A 19,501-nucleotide genomic window follows, 5' to 3' on the forward strand; every position below is an offset into this window, starting at 1 on the left:
GCTCTGGATCGGCGTATACGACAGTGTGTTCCCGTTCCTGCCAATATCCAGCAACTTCGCACAGCCATTGAAGAGGAGTGGACCAACATTCCACAGGCCACAATCAACAACCTGATCAACTCTATGCAAAGGAGATGTGTTTCACTGCGTGAGGTGGTCACACCAGATACTGACTGGTTTTCGGACCCCCCCGGACCCCCCAATACAGTAAAACTGCACATTTTAGAGTGGCCTTTTATTGTGGCCAGCCTAAGGCACACTTGTGCAATAATCATGCTGTCTAATCAGCATCTTGATATGCCACACCTGTGAGGTGGATGGATTATCTTGGCAAAGGAGAAGTGCTCACTAACAGATTTAGACAGATTTGTGAACAATATTTGAGAGAAATAGGCCTTTTGTGTACATAGAAAAAGTCTTAGATCTTTGAGTTCAGCTCATGAAAAATGGGGGCAAAAACAAAAGTGTTGAGTTTATAATTTTGTTCAGTGTGTGTATTCTTTCAACCTGTTGTTTTTTCGATCTGTCTTTCAGGAAAATGTCTCATGTTGAGGAGGTGAAGGAGGATTTGATGGCCGCCTCTCTACCCAGGAGACGTGTCATTAAACTGACCAGCATAAAGGAGCTCCGGCAAGATATTGAGCAGCAACCTGTATTTTTATTGAAAAAAATCTGTTAACTATATGATACATCACATGCATTCAACAGATTAAAAACTAAAGTTGTGTTTCTTTAGAATCCAGCTCCACTCTTATGATTAGGCCATGTTGGCTCTGGATTAAGAGGAGAGTGGATGAATGGAGGAGGACGGTCCAAAAGAAGGACTGGCTCAGTATATTGTGGATTTCCTGAAGCAGAAATGCTGGAAGAGTACTTAGAATAGATGGAGTGAGTGACACATACTAAACTTACATCAGTATAACTGATTCACAATAAGCTCAAGAGGCTGTATTTATTTTACCTAAGGTTGTTGCTAGAAAACCTGTGTCTAATTATGGTTAAAAAAAAATCACTGTTGATTATTGCTTTTACAAAACTGATGCATTTCTTTACAGGAGGGGAACCTGACTGGTCTGCCAATGCTGCTTGATAATTACTCTCCTGCCATGGAGGGACTTCCCATGTTCAGTCTGCTTTTAGCCACTGAGGTCAGCACTTTATTGAAATGTAGTTTATTGGGGTTTGTATATAATGGGCATTGGTTAAAAAATCTAATCCAGATGCAACTAAAAGACTGATGGATACTGCAGGTGAACTGTGATCGAGAGGAGTGTGGCATTGGTTAAAAAATCTAATCCACATGCAACTAAAAGACTGATGGATACTGCAGGTGAACTGTGATCGAGAGGAGTGTTTAGAATGCAGTCACTTCTATTCCATAAGGAAACGATACACAGTGGAGCCGGATGCAGAAGAGCCGCAGGTAGTTCAAATGTTACACACAAAAACCAGACATAATTTTGGGTAATTGTATGTATGTGTATATATATATATATTGCACAAACTGCAATAGAAATATAATATGCTATTCTGAACATAATGCACTCAGGTTTTTTGATCTTTGATTAATAGGAAAATCGACTGAAACCCAAATGATTTTTATGTTAGAGACTAACTAATGTGTTAATTATTTTAGTGGAAGGAGGAGCATGTGCTTTTCAAAGCCCCCCGCTCTCTCTTCAGTCCTCCAAAACACTTCAGTGAAGACGGCAGTGTTCTGCAGATCGCCAGACTGCCAGAACTCTACAAAGTCTTTGAAAGATGCTGAATTTTAGTACTGTTGTTCTGTGTAATGGTTTCAATGCTGTACTATCAAAAATGGCTGTGTTTTGTGGGACAGCTGACTAACTCAAAATGACTGACAGCGGTAAACAGCCTGTCACATTATTTTAGATGACTAGCTAACATTAAACCAAGAATGTATAGATATTTGTACTGCAAATGAATAAAAAGACTATTTTGAAATATTAAACAAGTTTTCATTACTGTATTTAATACCGTAATGCACTTACACATTTATGCATTTGACAGATGCTTTTATCCAAAGCTAATTGGATAAATCCAAAAGTGTGATTTAGATGCCAAATAAAACACATCAACAAGAACATCATTTCAAAATAATGTTTAAAGTGAAGTATGTCATTTTGTACCACTAACGGCACCAACCTGAATGGCAAAAATGAAAGGAATATTTCACTCGATAGTTCTGCTTAGTTCAAACATTTGATGAAAACATCACAATAATTCACACAACTCCAGTCCATCAATCAATGTTGAAAAAGCGGTGTTTGTAAGAAACAAGTCCATTTAACGGTTTTTATCAGCTGTTTGGACTCTCATTCTGACGGCACCCATTCACTGCAGAGGTGAGCATGTGATGTAATGCTACATTTCTCCAAATCTGTTCCCAAGAAGAAACAAACTCGTCTACATCTTGGATGGCCCGAGGATGAGTACATTTTCAGCAAATTTTCATTTTTAGGTGAACTATTCCTTTAACATAAACATGCAATGTGTAAATGCAACATATTAATGTTTGAAATGTTTAACATTGCATAATGTTCTTTTATTTCCATTAATTATAGTGTGCACTAAAGGCTGCTTTAACATGCATGTGGCCATCGGTTGAGCCAGTGCTGTTATGTTAGGCTATATCAAACAGATTGCAATTCTGTGGTGTAGAAATTACACTTCACCTTAAAGTCCAAAAATAATTACTGAGAGGGGTTAGTTTGTAAATTGTGTAGTTTATTTACAGTATACTTTGCAGCTGCTTTAGTCACAATCACTGTGCACATGAAGTGTCAAACAATTGGTTTCTAGTGTGATTAAAAAGTTGCACCAAACCTGAATACAACAGTATCGTGAAAGGCATCAAGTGGCATTTGGGACTTGAATCTCAAATCTCACAATGTCACAGTAGAAACATCGGTCTCTTACTGGGAGTTAAAATCATTACATTTAGTGTAAAATTGATGTAGTCCATTGTGACAAAGCACTTCAAAAAAAATAAAAAAAACCCTAAAAAAATTCAATGTGCCCTGCAAACAATCACAATCCATGAATCACCCACCCATTCATACTGCATTCATTTACTTTCAAGAAATATTTTAAATATTTGAAAAACGAAACAAAAATACTTAATTGAAACCATAGCAGACATGATTAATTCTCTATAATTTTCAACTCATGGCTGTACCCTTTATTAAACACAATGTTTTTTGTACCGGTAGAAATATATGCTTTTCCTGTATAGTGTTATAATGCATATAACCCTCGTCCTCCCTGTGAAGGCACATTGCTGTGTAAGCATTTACATGGAAGTCGAGGGCCCTGCAGTCATGTCGATTTACAGTTTAAAAAGCGCTTTTATACTCGTGCAACTTACAAAAGAGGAGGGGGAAAAAGCACCCAGTCCAAGCAATGAAACCTCAACGGCTACCGTGATGTACCAAGCTTTTAAAAACAACAAAACCAACAGAAGTACAATATTCTCAGGTTCAGAAAAGGTTTAGAGGCTTCCTCCCTCACAGTGTTGTCTTAGTGGGGTGTACATCTGTATTTTACCACGAGAGGCATGGAAAGAAGGTAAAGGGCCTGCAGTTTTGTTTTTGGTGTCCTACTGTAAGGTGTTGGAGAGTCTCTCTTCACTGCTGGGACAGAAGAGCGTTTCTGTTTGCTTTCATCTTCTCCAGACGCTTTATGAGATGGTTGTTGGTCATTTCCATTTCTTCGGTCTTGTCCAAGGCTGTGCGCAGCTACAAAAGGAAAAGAGGTGTGTGAGGATGACTCTTTTCTGTGACCGCTAATATGAGAAGAGTTTGATTTTCTCTACTCTTGGATTTGGCATCGGGTACTATTTAAAAAAAAATGTAACAGATATTTTCCATGACTTTTCCAGGACCAGACATCAGAGGTTACGATTATGGGAACCCTGAATGTGTGATATGTGTATAGGTCAGTATCAGAGATGTTTGAACGGCAAGTTTCTTCAGTTTTGGGTTCATACCTCCCTCTGAAGTTTTCTTTTCTCTGCTTTCAGTTCATCTTCTATCTTTTCTGCATTATCTGCTGAAGATTTATATCTGGACACCTGTCCTTCAAGTCTATTTACCTGAAAGACACATACAAAAAAATACAACAGTTATGCTAATATTCAATAATTTTTTAACATTAACAACAATTATTTATTAAAAAATCAATCAATCAAAAAGTGGCAATATTTTAAAATAATTCTATTAGTGATTAATATTTTTAATTTATAAACTAATATTTTAAATGTATAAATTGCATCTTACAAATACAATTTTAATTTTATTAAAAAAATTAATTAAAAATTTTTCAAAAGTGGCAGTATTACGTTGTTACAAAAATGTCTATTTTAAATAAACTTTTTTTTTTTTTACTTTCTATTCATCAAACAATCCTGAAAAAAAATGCATCACAGTTTTCACCAAGAATATTGAGCAGCTTTATGTAATGTTTCTTGAACAGCAAATCAGCGTATTAGAATGATTTCTGAAGGATCATGTGACACTGAACACTGGCGTAATGATGCTGAAAATTCAGCTTTACCACCACAGGACTAAATTACTTTATTTTAAAATATATTCTAATAAAAAATATATATATTTTCAATTGTGTTTTATTGTATTTAGTTCAAATAAATGCAGCCTTGGTGATCAAACAGACTTCTTTCTTTATAAAATAAAAAAGTGGAAAAATATGGACATGAAAAAATTGTCATTGCTTTAAAACAGTCACAACCCTAAAAAAATCTTATTGGTCCTAAATAGGCTTCATTTTTCTGTGCAAATTATACATCAATAATATTTCTGTTACATTTTATACTACTGTTATATACTATTGTTATATAGGTTATACTTTCTAGGGTATCTACTTTCTATAATAACTTTATAAAGTTCTAATTATAAACTCACATTTTGTTCCATCGTTGCCATTTCCTGTTCAGCCTTTGAAAGCTTGAATTTGTATTCACTTATCTGTCTATTGGCGTCCCCTACAGGAAACAGACAGTATTACAGCATGGTACATGTGAAGGTAAATGTGAAGGATGTTAATGGAGACTTCAGTGTGTGTGTAGCATGTTTCACAGGTCATACTCTGCATCTCGATGAAATGCAGGTCAGTGCCGTTCTCCATTCGCTCTCCTTCTGTGTAAACACTGTCGATCTTTAAGTGTTTTTGTCTTTCTTCCTCCAGCTGCATCTTTAGTTTTCTGATCTAAAAGAGCACGTGTGTGTCACTTCAACTCATCTATGCCAATAATCCATTTGGATTCACTTCATATACAATCATACCTGAGACAAAAGTTCATCCTTTTCATCCACAAGCTTTCGTAGTCTTACATCTGGGGTATGAGCACAGAAAACAAGAATTATGCCATTGTTTCATCCTTATATATAGACCAGTATTTGGAGACTCACCCAAAGGTCCGTCTCCCGCTGACTCCAGCACCTGCGCTGCCTCTTGTGTGACCACAGTGATGCCTGAGGTAGGGGACTCGTGGCTGACGTCTCCATTGGGCATATCCTCTGGTATGATGACCAGCCCGTGTTTCTGCCAGAGAAGAAGGGTCACAATAAATTAAAGTATAAAAGTAGTTTTAATGGACACTGGCCACATACACACTGCAGTACAGTTGTCACTCCTCTTTTGGACACATACATTTTGAGTGACAACTCAAAACATCCTGAAACAATAGCATAGTTGCGATTCTGACATAGAAGGCATAGATGCCTTCTGCATGTTTCCTTTAAAGAGAACGCCATCCCAAAATGCACTGTGATGGGCTCAATGAGGGAAAAAAAGATCCAAGACGGCAGGCAACGCAAGAAAATAGTCAATAATAAATCAGCTCAGATAACATAGCTCAGATTTATTAAAACTATTGTAATGTCACACTCAAAAGTTCACAGTGTTTACATGGCCAGTGAAATGCAGAGAAAACAAATATAGGCAGCAAGCCAAAAACTTTCCATTCAAACGATCTGTTTATTGTTGTTACACAGTGCTGATGGCAAGCTTTCATCCTGTGCTGGAGCACTTAAAGGACGTACCTCTCCCATTCGGCTTTTCCCCTTGAGGTCAGCCAGCTCATCCCTGAGCTCATCTCTCTCATTCCTAATGCAATCAAAGTATTCTTTCTGTCTCTCTAACGCCTGGTCAAACGAAGGGCAGGAAAAGAGAGAGGAGTAAAGAGACAGCAGAAAACACACAATGAACACGGCCTTCAGTTTGGGCTGGGCAATATAGGTTTAAAAATAAATGTAAAAATTATTATATATGTACACAGGGGTTCACATACGTTTTTCAGCCTGGTTCTCATAAGAGAACCTGGAGATTTGGTTTGGTCCTCACACTGCACATAGTGTAACCCATTAAATACTACAAACTACAAAAAAAAAATGTAAGCGTAGTGATAATATTGTTGCACTTTATTTTTTAAATAAAATAACAAACTAAATAATAAAGTGTGATAATATATATATATATATATAAATATATTTAAAAATAAAATGGGAGTATTAAATACAAATACAACTATTTTATAGTAAACTTAAAAATAAAATGCTAATATTTACTTATTTTTTTAAAGATGAATTTTCATCATTTTCAAAATTAAAATCAGCAGGCTTTTATTTTGAAGGGTTGCCGGCAAGTAAGTATATGCGCTTCCGGGTTTAGCGCTGCCGACTGAAGCGCATCAGTGAATGAAATGTCACAGTTATGCATTGTGCTTTGAAAACGGCAGCGGGTAGCCTAGATTTATTTATCTATTCAGTTTGAATAGAAATCTTATACAGTATTACAGTTTTGTCGATCTGAAATGGTAATTGTGCATTAACAGCTGTTAACCATGTCAGTATGCAAATGCACTGTCAGAACTTATTTACACAGCGCATTTTTTATTTTGGTTGCGCATGCGCACCACTTATGTGCACCCCTGTATATATATATATATATATGTGTGTGTGTGTGTGTAAAATATATATGGTGTATATAAAATGTTTTTTTTACTCCGTGTATTTGCGTTGAATTTAACTTTTTTTGAAGCCATCTCAAGCCATGTTTTCAACAGCTTTCAATAAGAATGATACTGATCATCACAAATATCACATCACATGGTACTGACCATCACAAATATTTCATATATTGCCCAGCCTTAGCTTTAGTCACAGATGGCAGGATGAAAATAGACCATGCTGACAGATGAATAGTGCAGGAAGTGAAGGAATGATGTTATTAGTTATATAGCTCTGTATAGTTCTTTTCTTTCAATCTTCTTGAGCGATTCATGGATGTTCATGCCGAAGTGAGTATACCAAAAGTAAAACTAATCAATCTTCTGGATGTAAAATATTTTCATGCACTATGTATCTTCAATTTTGAAAACTATTGTGTGGTACCCAGCACTTCTGGTGTACACAGCTGAGGCTCATGGGATACCAACAGAGAGCAGCATTGTGCATTTACAACTTTTTTTTTCTTCATAAATTGTGCAAAAATCAATTCAAACAAAAATCTATGCAAATATATTTGAGTTTTTATGAAAAAGATCCAGATGTCTAAATTTGTACATGCATTAGCCACACATCAATCCTTTGTAAAAATTATGATACTATATACATATATGAATAAGGCTGCCTGGCAAAACTAATGTTAATAGATGGCTAAGAGATGAATAAAAAGTTAATTTGATCAGTCTTTCGCCGTCAATCCAAGCAGTATCTCCTAAACCGTCCTACCGCAATCTTTTTGTCCTTCCAGTTAACAGTTTCCTGCAGGTCAAATGCCTCTCTCGTGAGGTTATCTAGCTTTTGCTGAATTTTCTGGTTCTCCTGGGGATGCGTTTAATAAAGTAGAGAAGGGGAAAAAGGACAGATTCAAAATAGACACAACAAAGAAGCGATGAGACAGAACATATGAAGGAAGAAAACAAGAGGATCTCAATGGGGGAAAGTGAATGATATAAAGACTGAACCTTTCCATTTCAACCACGAAGAACATAAAGCACACTTTCACTCAAAGACTTCAAATCATCTGTAATTGATTATTCTGCAAAAGCTTTTAAAACATTGAGTCTATTGCAAATGTTTCTAATGTCTTCAAACGAATTTGTGGTCGATAAACCATTTCTGTTCTGGGTTCTACCTCGATAAGTTCATCTCGCTGACGAATTCCCTCCTTCATGTCCTCTAGTTTGTGCTGTTGGACTGAACATGTGTGCTTCTGCCGCTCTAACTCCTGTCAATCAAAAGAAAAATACACTCGCATCATAATCTGCCAAAGCTTGTGTATAGGGTTCCAATATCGAATAAATGTATCAGAAACAAACTGCTGACAATACATGGCATTCACAATCTGCTGGGTCTGTGCATTGTGGAAATAAGACTGGACCATACAATGTTTTTGTTTTTTTTTGTCCGATTAATAAAAACAGTTTTCTAGAATATAATAATTTATTATAAGCACCTTTGATTTCTCCTCTGTTTCCCTGTGCAGCTCTGACATTTGCTCTTCCATCTCCTCGATGACGTCTTTGAGTGTGTCCACTTGGTAGATGAGGTTTGCCTTTTCGTTGTCTAGCTGGGCATTGGATACCATGGCTTTCTTGTACTTCTCCTCCACTTCCGACAGAGAATCCTGATCAGAGAGAGGAAAAATTCTTCACACAAAAGTACTTGAATAGCTTTACATGCTACAAAACCACTACAAAATGTAATGACAGGCAAATAAAGCACACACTGACCACTGCACTGAAGATTAGATAAAAAAAATGTGATGTACAGGTACAAATTGAAAAAGTGAAAGTGTAATACAAAACATTATAAATAAAGTCAGATAGAAATTTTAAAGTCAACATGAAATCAAAATGGTCCCATTTACTTACTAAATGCATGTTCCTGGTCTTACTTTCCACATTTCTTTGTAACTTGTCCTAAAAAGATAATAACTTGCTCCACCTCTGAAATGACTTTCCCTTATCGGCTCCTTCCCTCCAATCACTTGTCCCATCCAGGTAAACTACTGTTCAAAGGTTTAGGGTTGTTAAAGATTTGTTTATGCTATAATGCTCACCAAGACTACATTCAGTTGATCAAAAATACAGAAAAAAAACTGTAATAAAATAATTGTTTTCTATTTGAATCTATTTCTAATCTATTCCTGTGATGGCAAAGAGTTTTCAGCAGCCATTAATCCAGTCTTTAGTGTCACATGATCCTTCAGAAATGTTACTAATCCCCAACTTTTGAACAGTAGTATATGTAATGCCAACTTTTTAACAATCCAATCAATTCTCAATAGATCCTTAAGGACCCAAAAGTCCTTAAATAGGTTGTTTGCAGCATTTCATGTTGACTTTAACACTGAATAATATATGACATCATATATAAGAAGGAACATCCATGTCTGTGTCACATTAACCCTTGTCTGTTCATGTACAGTTCCTTCACAGAGTCTCACTGATATCAGGATATTCAAGCAGGGTCTCCAACTTCCAAATGTGAACTGGACAAATACTGAAATTCTTTACACAGCTACAGCTGATTAAATGTCTGCCTCCTTGTCCATCTTCTTTATTAAAGGATTAGTTCACTTCCAGAATAAATATCTCCTGATAATTTACTCACCCCCACGTCATCCAAGATGTTCGTCTTTCTTGCTTCAATCGCACAGAAATTTAGTTTTTTGAGGAAAACATTCCAGGATTTTTCTCCATATAATGGACTTCAATGGTGGCCAACGGGCTGAAGGTCCAAATTGAAGTTTCGATGCAGCTTTAAAAGGCTCTACACGATCCCAGCTGAGGAATAGGGGTCTTATCTAGCAAAACGATCTGTCATTTTCTTAAAAAAATAAAAATGTATATACTTTTTAACCACAACTGCTCATCTTGCACTAACTCGACTTCACGCATTACGTAGTCACGTTGGAAAGGTCATGCATGACATAGGCGGAAGTACCTACCCAGTGTTTACAAAGCGAATGTGCAAAGAAATTCAAATGCTCTTTACAAAAAAAGGTAAAACAACGATGTCGGATGATTTTGAAGTTGGAGGAGAAAATGAGATGGAGTTTTTCGCCCTACTCTACCTTTCTGAACCGGAGTACACAGATGAAGAGCTAATCGCACTTGACCTTTCCAACATGATTATGTAATGCGCGAATTTGCAGACGTGCATCACGGAGCTAGTGCAAGACGTGCATTTGTGGTTAAAAAGTATATACTTTTTTTTAGAAAATGACAGATCGTTTCGCTAGATAAGACCCCTATTCCTCGGCTGGGATCATGTAAAGCCCTTTGAAGCTGCAATGAAACTGCAATTTGGACCTTCAGCCTGTTGGCCACCACTTAAGTCCATTATATGGAGAAAAATCCTGGAATATTTTCCTCAAAAACCTTAATTTCTTTGTGACTGAAGACAGAAATACATGAACATCTTGGATGAAATGGGGGTGAGTAAATGATCGGGAATTTTTTTATTCTGGAAGTGAACTAATCCTTTAATAGCAGTTGGGAGTGAAGCAGAAGCCTTCCATGTGATTTTGGCTCTTTGGAGCAATTAAGTCTTCATGCAACATGACTGTGGGCTAAACGTGACTGTAAAGAGCTAATGTACTTAGTGAAAGACTCATGCAAGGCTCATGCTTTCAGACTAAGAAGTGTGAAGAGCCTGGTGTGTTAGTGCAGAATGAGGGAAGGCGTGCGTTGAGCTCAGGACCCTCTACCTTCAACTCTTTAAGACCCTGCATGTATCGGCCCTCTACATCCTGAATCTGGTCCTTTAGATCATAGATGTCCTGTTGAGATGGAGGAATGAATCATGGGAAAGGTTTGGCATTCACTGAAGGTCAGAGCGGTGACCTCTGATTGTACATTCATACAAACACAAAGAGGGAGATAGCTTCCCGAAGGCATTCAAACATAAAGAGGAAAGAAACGAAAGCATTAACAAACACAAATAAAACTGTGACATGAACACAAGTGGATTCCCTGAGATCAGATGCATTCAGTAGGAAAGTATGATGCTCTATGCAAGAGGTGCATAAACTCCGGTGTCCTGCAGAGTTTAGCTCCAACTTGCCGTAACACACCTGCTGGGAAGGTTCTAGTATGCCTAGTAAGAGCTTGATTAGCTGGTTCAGGTGTGTCTAATTGGGGTTGGAGCTAAACTCTGCAGGACCGAGTTTGGGCACCCCTGCGATGCTCAGCCAAAATATTTTCAAAGGCAGGTATATTCATCTTGTTTCAAGAAATACCTGAGAAATCTGTATTACAGTTTGTGCAATGCAAATAAACAACAAAATTACCTTTAACTCGCTGATAGAAGCTTCTGCATCCATAATGATGCTTCCAGCATCTCCGCTGCCCCTTCTAGAACTGCTGCCTCCCAGAGATGCCAGGGCAGCTGCGGAAAGCGCCGGGGTGGTACAACGAGAGGACGGCTGGAGGAAATGAGAGCACAAAACACCCATAAACAATTGATCAAAAAATTATTCAACAACCTTAACACAAGTTGCTTAATTTTATTTGCAAAAAATTAGGTTCTGAGAAAATGTAGCAAATTTGCAGATGAAACTTGGTTAGATATTTTATTATTACCAAATGTGACTGAAGTATCCAAATACTGTTGGGGCCACTGTGCATCACCAAGAGTTTTAATGATTGATACTTGGGTTGGTAAGATTTCTTTTTGAAGTTTTTGAAAGAAGTCTCTTATGCTCATCAATACTGCATTTATCTGATCAAAAATAAAGTAAAAACAGTAATATTGTGATATTATTACAATTTAAAATAACAATAATAACATTTATTTTTAACATTTAATATGTTTCTGTGAAGCAAAGCTGAATTTTCAGCAGCCATTACTCTATTATTCAGTGTCACATGATCCTTTAGAAATCATTCTAATATGCTAATCAAGAAACATTTCTAATTATTATCAATGTTGAAAAAAGCTGCGCTGTTTAATATTTTTTTGTGGATTCTTTGATGAATAGTAAGTTCAAAAAACAACATTTATTTGGAATATAATATTTTGTAACCTTAATGACCCTTTTGATTCATTTAATGTATCTTTCCTGAATGTATCCTTTTATTAAATGTATCCTTACTGTCCCCAAACTTTTAAATAGTAGTGTATTTAATGATGACAACAACAACATAAATCACTTAAGCCTGCTCTAGATATCTGGAAATTTTACTTAAACATTGACTGAAAACAATTATCCAAATACAGACTAACTTCCCCTAATGAGAAGACAAACATTAACTTGGTTCTTAATTTAGTGTCAAATATCACAACACAGGGAAGTGGAAAATGACCTCCCTTTCTCTTACCCGGCTGTAGGTGTCTGTAAACTGCTTGTCACATTTCTCATCGAGCTGAAAAAGAAGAAAACACCATAAGTCTTATTGGTTACTTTTATAAATATATACTTGTTGCAAGTTGAAAGGTCTTTAACTGGGTTTTGCCTTCATCTTAAAGTAAGACAAAAAGAAAAAAATTAGTGAGATGTTACTTGCTGTAGCATGTTTTAGGCACACACCATGATACGCAACTCTTTAACCAGAAATCATCAGTATCAGTGATCCAGCCAGCCAGACCAAAACTCTCTATTTTGAAAACAAATGTTGACCAACCAAAGGAGATACACACGCAACAGTTAGATGCATTTATACAGGAATAATATATGTATACCTTCCTAAAAGCAGTCATTAAACAAAGTCCAGTAGAGTCAACTTTACTGCAATTTTTACACAGTATCAAGCCATGCAGAGTAAACCAACTTTAATAACTGAACTATCCCTTCCCTTCAAGCCAGTGCTCTTTAGTGAACGCGTCACATCGGTTAATACTTCATGCATGCCTTGACTCTTGACTTACACTGTCCAGGTCTGGGATGCTCAGATCATCAAGATCAGAGACAATGCTGCCCCTGCGATTAGAGCGGCTGAAATAATCAGCAGCCGTCTCAGAGATATCAGAGAAATCAGACAACTACACATAGACAGACAAGAACATGGGAAAGCGAAAAAATAAGAAGCTAAAGTGGAAATGTTTTTATAATATGTTACTGCTTTAATGAAAATAGAATATGTGGTTGTGTTGTCTGAACACTAGATATGCGGTCATAGTTTCTATTCTGGCTCACCACACTATCCCTTCTCCCACGTCGACCTCGAGATACAGTGCTGCCAGAATCGTCATCAGAGGATGACTGAAAGGTTTAAAAGAGGATGATTCAAAAGAAGAAACGCACATTGCACAGGAAAAAAACCAAAACCCATCTGTCATAACTGTTAAGCAGAACATGCAACCATTTCAATGAAGAAGTCACTCTTTTAATAGCACTACTATGTACTGGTGACAAGACAGCGAACAATGTCATCGCGATTTAAGATGTTTAGACAAATGCACCACATGCGAAATAAAAACACGGTCGGCATTCCTGCCCCACCTTCAGAGAACAAACCATCAAAACACCACTTAGGCTTCCAATTTTTTATACTTTCAGATCATGCACTGGATTTAATGAATTATAAGTTTGAACACATTTCTGGACATACTACATCAACCATGTTGGCTTTATTCTTTGACCCAGATGTTGATGGCACAAATCCCCCCCAAAAAAAGGCCCACCTTTATGCTTCTATGATATTTCAGTCTCCATATACCCTATCATTCAAAAGCCTATCGTTCAAAAGCTTAGAAGATTTCTTTTAAGAAATTAATACTTTTATTCAGCAAGAATGCATTGAACTGATCAAAAGTGACAGTAAAGAAATGTATAATTTATAAATGCTGTTTTTATACTTTCTATTCATCAAAGAAATTAAAATATTATCATGATTTCCACAAAAAGTTTAAGCAGCACAACTTTTTAAACCGTTCAATTATGTTTCTAAAACAGCAAAATCAGCATATTAGAATGATCTTGCAAATATCATTCTAATAAATATTAAAATAGAACATAGTTGGCAGACATAAAAGAATCCTTTCAAAAACATCTTACCAACTAGGCTTGCCACGATAGACGGTGCTGACGGTGATACTGTTATTAAGCCGCAACACCGGTTACGTCACTTGTCCACCACGGCACCGACCCCCACAACCATTTTGATTTTTTTTATAGTAATCATTTAGTTCAGTAAAAGAACACACTACAATTAAAAACTGAACGCGGCTGCTCAATGCAGCGTGCCGAACGACAGTCGCATCACAGATCAGATTTAATTTCTCCAGTGAGGAGAGTGAGTCGAGCTGACTGACAAGAAGAGTGAGGTGAGGTGAGACAGATAAGACGATCGCGGATGATTTAGTTTCGAAACTAAATGCAAAAGCGCCAGTTTGGCAGTATTTTGGATTTTGAAAAGCCTGTTGACTTTTGCCGTTTATTGAAGTTGATTTTGGAAGTTTTTTTTTTAAACATTCGTTTCTTATTTAATTGGTTCCACAGTGTTTGCTGATTTTTACTTTATTTAAACTTTGTGTCATTTATTTATTTTATTTGACATCAAGGTGTATGCCGTGCCTCCAAGCTTTCTTATTCGTTTTGCTAATAAACGTTCTACGTTTCTTATTTATTTGGTTATATATTATACATGCTTAGGCCTACTTATTTCCAGTTTTGTATAGGCTACTTATTTAAACTATGTAAGTTATTTGTTCTTTTATATTAGGCATAGCCTGCCCTATATAGCATGGTGTATTTTTATTTGTTTTGTTAATAAAAGTTCTGTTTTATATATAGGCTAAAGTGAGTTTGACGTTGTATTTTGTTGTTGCATTCAAGCAATTGACGCCAAATTGCCACTAATTCGAGCTAAGCTATTTAAAAGCGAAGGAAAGCGAGGAAAAATTCAAACGAACTAAAAACAAACAATTTCTTTACGCCGAATTGCCACTATTTGAAAGTGAAAGTAAAATGCGCACGCTGGAAAGCAAGGAAAAGAGGGAACGCCCCTGCCCCCACAGTGTTACCGGTATTATCGGTGTTGTCACACGTCGATTAACCGGTGGGAAAATTTCCTCACCGTCACAACCCTATTACCAACCACAGACTTTTGAACAGCAGAGTGTAGCTCAGTCCCCTTTTCACTGTAGTTTTATGACGTTTTTTTCCCCATAAACCGTAAGTTCAATCACTTCGTTCAAACACACCTCTCCTTAAAGGGGTCATATGATGCGATTTCAAGTTTTCCTTTCTCTTTAGAGTGTTACAAGCTGTTCGTGAATAGAGAAGATCCCTGAAGTTGCAAAGACTAAAGTCTCAAAACCAAAGAGATATTCTTTATCAAAGTTAAGACTCTGCCACGCCCCCCTAAAACGACTCGTTCTAACACGCCCCCACATATCTAGGTCACTATGTGGGAATATTTGCATAATGCGCCCAAATGTGCATGCAAAGAAAGAAGGCGTGGTTTCAGTAACTGCAGTTAGTGTTGAAGCAGACATGTCAGGGAGACGCTGTGTGTTTCTAGGCGAAAGCAAAAGCACTTTATTTGGCCTTCCGGAAGTAGATGCATTTAGGAATCTTTAAGATCACTTACAACAGAACAGCAATGCATTTTATGGACAACCGTTTCATGAACCTAGGAGAGGAGGTAATTCTGACTTTGCTATGACAATCTGGCGCTTCTGAATCAGCGACTGTAAGTATGTTTTGTAACTAGTTAAGTATTTGCTATTGACTGTTCAAATGTGGAGTTTTGCGCATCGTGTATGTGTGTGTGTGTGTGTGAGAGAGAGAGAGCGAGAGAGACAGCGTCACATCAAAGTGGAGTCAGCTGTCTTAACCACAGCTTGTGTACTGTCTGCATCATTACTGTGTCTGTTCCCCTTTCGGGCTTGAACTGATGGTAAAACTAATGACATGGTAATGATATGGTAATTGATTATGCCAATCAGAGCAGACTGGGCTTGTCGGAAGGAGGGACTTTGTAGAAAACGAAGCGTTTGAGAGAGGTGGGGCATAGAGGACCTACAATAATGTACAGTATTTGAAAAATAATGTGTTTTTTTAACATTAAAGCATGTCAACATATTCTGTTACACCAAATAATGATCTTAAAAAAAGCATCATATGACCCCTTTAACATGCTACACAATTTGATATCATTCATGTTCATAACACAAATAATGCCGAATGAGTTACACACTAAGGCTCAATACCTGGAGTCAGACTAGTGCAAACATCTACTTTAAAAAGGTGAATTATCTGACAGAGTGTATAATATATGAGCACACACTGGCGTTTCAGAATGAACACATGCATGAGCAGCTGCCTCAGCTCTGGATACATGCGAACACTCACCACAGGGCTGCTTCGGGTGGAACTGGCACCAGAAGAATACCAGCTGCATTCAGAGGGCTGCGGGGGAATAACACTGACCACTGAGCAAATACTGCTCCAGCGTTATGATATGATTATTATTTCAGTATACTGTATATACTATGGCATCACTTACAGCTCGGGAACTATATGAACCATAAAGACCGTCGTCACAAATGGAGGCCTGAGGACACAGATCTCAATTTTTAAACGAACAGATGAAAGAGGCTTATACAACAGTGGGGTTTAAATCACATCCAATCACATGGCAGATGTGCTGAAAATCAGACTGACCACACTATAGCTGCGCGTCAGATCTGTAGAACTGCTGCTGGAGGGAGCCTGTGAAGGTCAAACCACAAGCAACAGCTGTCAAATATCTCCACTAAACCACCGAGTCAAACAGATGATGCCAGACTAGCTTTTAAAACTAAAGGAACAGCCAGTACTGAAATAAAAACCTTGACAAGACAAGAAAAACGAACTGCATACATCATTTATTGTAATTAGGAAGAAACTTTCCAGGAGGATGTAAAGACTTTTCCTCCAAACATTTTGCAGTGCGAGAGTAATAAACATGCAGAAAGGAAGGAGACAAACCCGTGGTGTATAGGTAGAGACAGTAGAGGGAGAAGGTTTGGAGTTCTTTAAGCTGGTGTAGTTTCTTTGGTCATGATACAATCCAGTCTAAGGAAATGGTGTAAAGCAATGGGAAATTAACACATATCTGATATGAATCATAGTCATAAATCTGAAATATCGTGCTCTAAACCTGGAAGAACACATTCATGATGATGCATTAAGAATGAATCAGCTTTTGAGTTCAGGATATTGATCAGTACTGACCAGAAGGTCCTTTTTGGAGCTACTTCCAACAGGTTTTTTGTGAAGATCATTATATACAGAGCTCTGGAAGAGAAGAGCACAAATGCAAAAAGCTTTCTCTTACTACTGATAATAACTCCCTAATTTTGGAACCAGTAGGGCTGCTTGATTTGAGAGGAAAATCTAATTGCAATTTTCTTGATAAAAGTTGATTGTGATTTAAAATGTGATTATTTGAAGGGCTGTAAAAAAAATAAATAATAATAACTTCTACTACTACTATTTTTAGTATTACTAAAGACTAAATATAAAAAATATTACTATTGAAATATTTTAAATAATAATAATTTTTATTCTATTTTACAAATGTAAAATTGCAATACTAATATTTATGGCAGTCCTAAATGGATGGAAAACTGCAGAGAATCTCTACAGCTTCTCTTTTGTTGACAAGAACCTGTTTATAAGCACTTCTCATTAAAAGTTTGGGAAGTTTGGCACATTTTTCGTTCCCAAATGCATGTTATAAGTGACCCAAACTTATAACATTCTTGTAGTTTGTGTAGGGCAGCATTAATTGAGAACAGAGTTACTCTGAGACACTGAAAACACTGGATCAGATCATGAGCTGCCCATGTGTAAAGGAACACAGTGCAGTGCTTTACTCTGAAACATATATTCAAGTCTGCATGAAATCAAAATTGACTTTATTTACTTTACTAGAATACATTGCAAGTCTTGATGTGAATTAATCCGTGCAAGTTAATCTGCTGAAAAAAATTAGTTTGTCTCGGTAATCTATAATCAAAATCTGCACATTTGCTTCTGCTTTGGAATGGCATTCCTTCTCAGACGACGTCAGTTTGACGGCTTGGGCAGAATATCCTTAAACACACCCCTCCAACCGTTAGTTTGATATGACTGAGAGACAGAGAGGAGGAGCTCCAAAATAAAGCCATGCCCTCTATTCAGTATACCGTTTCAGATGGAAATACGTCACTACATTGAAATAAAGTCAGCAGCAACTTCTGGTTCACACGGACTTTAAATGAAATCAAAAACCTTTGATTTAAAAAGCCACATCAAAAAACAAAGATCCCAGATCTGGATGTCTGCCCTTATAAAATGTCAAACTGGAATAATATAAAATACTTAAACGCAGAACTACTGGCAATCAATGGAGAATAAACGTAAACTGTCACAGATATATACAGTGGAGTGGGAGCTCTTCAAAGAGGAACTACTGGAGACGCCGGACTGCAGAGAAAACAGCACAACCATCACAATCTATGCTGGATATATAACATGAAGTAATCCATGCCGCAGACATGCCATGTGCACTAATAAGGGAGTGTTACGTCAGATCTCACCAAATACCTTTTTGTGTTAGTGCCCTCAGTCTCTGAGTCAGTCCGATTATGCTTCATTTATAGAAAACCACTCAATGGTGCTAGTCATCAATTGCACAAAGTCTGCCTGTAATGTTCATGCACATCAACCTTGAAGTAACCTGCATGAAAATGAAATGTAGCTCTCAGAACATTATTCCTTAGCTGCCTTTTAATTGCCTTTTCCAGGTCTGAATTTCATTATATATGACCCTGGACCACAAAACATAAGGGTCATAAGGGTCCATTTTTCAAAATTGAGATTTAGACAACATCTGAAAGCTGAATAAATATGCTTTCCATTGATGTATGGTTTATTAGGATAGGAATAGGAATCTGAGGGTGCAAAAAAATCTAAATATTGAGAAAATCGCCTTTAAAGTTGTCCAAATGAAGTTCTTAGCAATGCATATTACTAATCAAAAGTTTTAATATATTTACAGTAGGACATTTAAAAAATATCTTCATGGAACATGATCTTTACTTAATATCCTAATGATTTTTAGCATAAAAGAAAAATCAATAATTTTGACCTATACAATGTATTTTTGGCTATTGCTACCAATATACCCCAGTGACTTAAGACAGGTTTTGTGGTCCAGGGTCACATATGGAGGGAATAAATAAATGAATGCTCATTTCTACGTTTTCGATGACCATGGTAATCCTGTATATCTTTATCAATCAGCTTTAGAATCAGATCATTTCAATAATATAAAAGCTAAGGTAGGTGTTACAGAGACAAGCTTTCTAGCCAATCAAATAGAGCAAACAATGTTAGTATAATACAGCAGTCTAATTTAGAGTGTCATGACAGTCACAAAAGAGAAAACAACATTGCCAAAATACACACACACACACACACACACACACACACACACACACACACACACACACACACACACACACACACACAAACACACAAA

At 36.9% G+C, this 19,501-nt stretch overlaps 2 protein-coding genes across 7 annotated transcripts in view; one reads left to right on the plus strand and one right to left on the minus strand.

The window, feature by feature from the left end:
* The first annotated feature begins 884 nt into the window (after positions 1 to 884).
* LOC107586103 (DNA mismatch repair protein Mlh1-like) lies at positions 885 to 1,946 on the plus strand. Its single transcript, XM_016273337.1, has 3 exons — positions 885 to 1,148; positions 1,331 to 1,453; positions 1,637 to 1,946. The coding sequence occupies exons 1-3, from the start codon at positions 1,080 to 1,082 to the stop codon at positions 1,766 to 1,768; spliced, it is 324 nt and encodes a 107-aa protein (XP_016128823.1). The 5' UTR covers positions 885 to 1,079; the 3' UTR covers positions 1,769 to 1,946.
* A 783-nt stretch (positions 1,947 to 2,729) lies between these two features.
* The window catches only part of LOC107586082 (leucine-rich repeat flightless-interacting protein 2-like), a 30,390-nt gene continuing 13,618 nt past the window's right edge, over positions 2,730 to 19,501 (minus strand). For 2 of the 6 annotated variants that reach the window (XM_016273315.1, XM_016273316.1), the window contains exons 4-16: positions 12,368 to 12,412; positions 11,338 to 11,472; positions 10,756 to 10,827; positions 8,497 to 8,667; positions 8,176 to 8,268; positions 7,770 to 7,862; positions 6,081 to 6,182; positions 5,448 to 5,580; positions 5,322 to 5,371; positions 5,124 to 5,244; positions 4,941 to 5,020; positions 4,010 to 4,114; positions 2,730 to 3,758 (exon numbers count right to left, since the gene is read on the minus strand). In XM_016273315.1, coding sequence (XP_016128801.1) covers positions 3,648 to 3,758; positions 4,010 to 4,114; positions 4,941 to 5,020; positions 5,124 to 5,244; positions 5,322 to 5,371; positions 5,448 to 5,580; positions 6,081 to 6,182; positions 7,770 to 7,862; positions 8,176 to 8,268; positions 8,497 to 8,667; positions 10,756 to 10,827; positions 11,338 to 11,472; positions 12,368 to 12,412 — 1,311 coding nt within the window. In that variant the 3' untranslated portion in view covers positions 2,730 to 3,647. Of the gene's footprint in view, positions 3,759 to 4,009; positions 4,115 to 4,940; positions 5,021 to 5,123; positions 5,245 to 5,321; positions 5,372 to 5,447; positions 5,581 to 6,080; positions 6,183 to 7,769; positions 7,863 to 8,175; positions 8,269 to 8,496; positions 8,668 to 8,914; positions 9,085 to 10,755; positions 10,828 to 11,337; positions 11,473 to 12,367; positions 12,413 to 12,914; positions 13,029 to 13,182; positions 13,249 to 16,344; positions 16,402 to 16,498; positions 16,547 to 16,656; positions 16,705 to 16,962; positions 17,050 to 17,208; positions 17,272 to 18,399; positions 18,484 to 19,501 lie in introns of those variants that run through there. The other 4 variants (XM_016273314.1, XM_016273317.1, XM_016273319.1 and 1 more) reach the window with 4 other exon arrangements.

The sequence above is a fragment of the Sinocyclocheilus grahami genome, unplaced genomic scaffold (genome assembly GCF_001515645.1).
Source record: "Sinocyclocheilus grahami isolate Dianchi unplaced genomic scaffold, SAMN03320097.WGS_v1.1 scaffold77.1, whole genome shotgun sequence".
Lineage (NCBI taxonomy): Eukaryota > Metazoa > Chordata > Actinopteri > Cypriniformes > Cyprinidae > Sinocyclocheilus > Sinocyclocheilus grahami.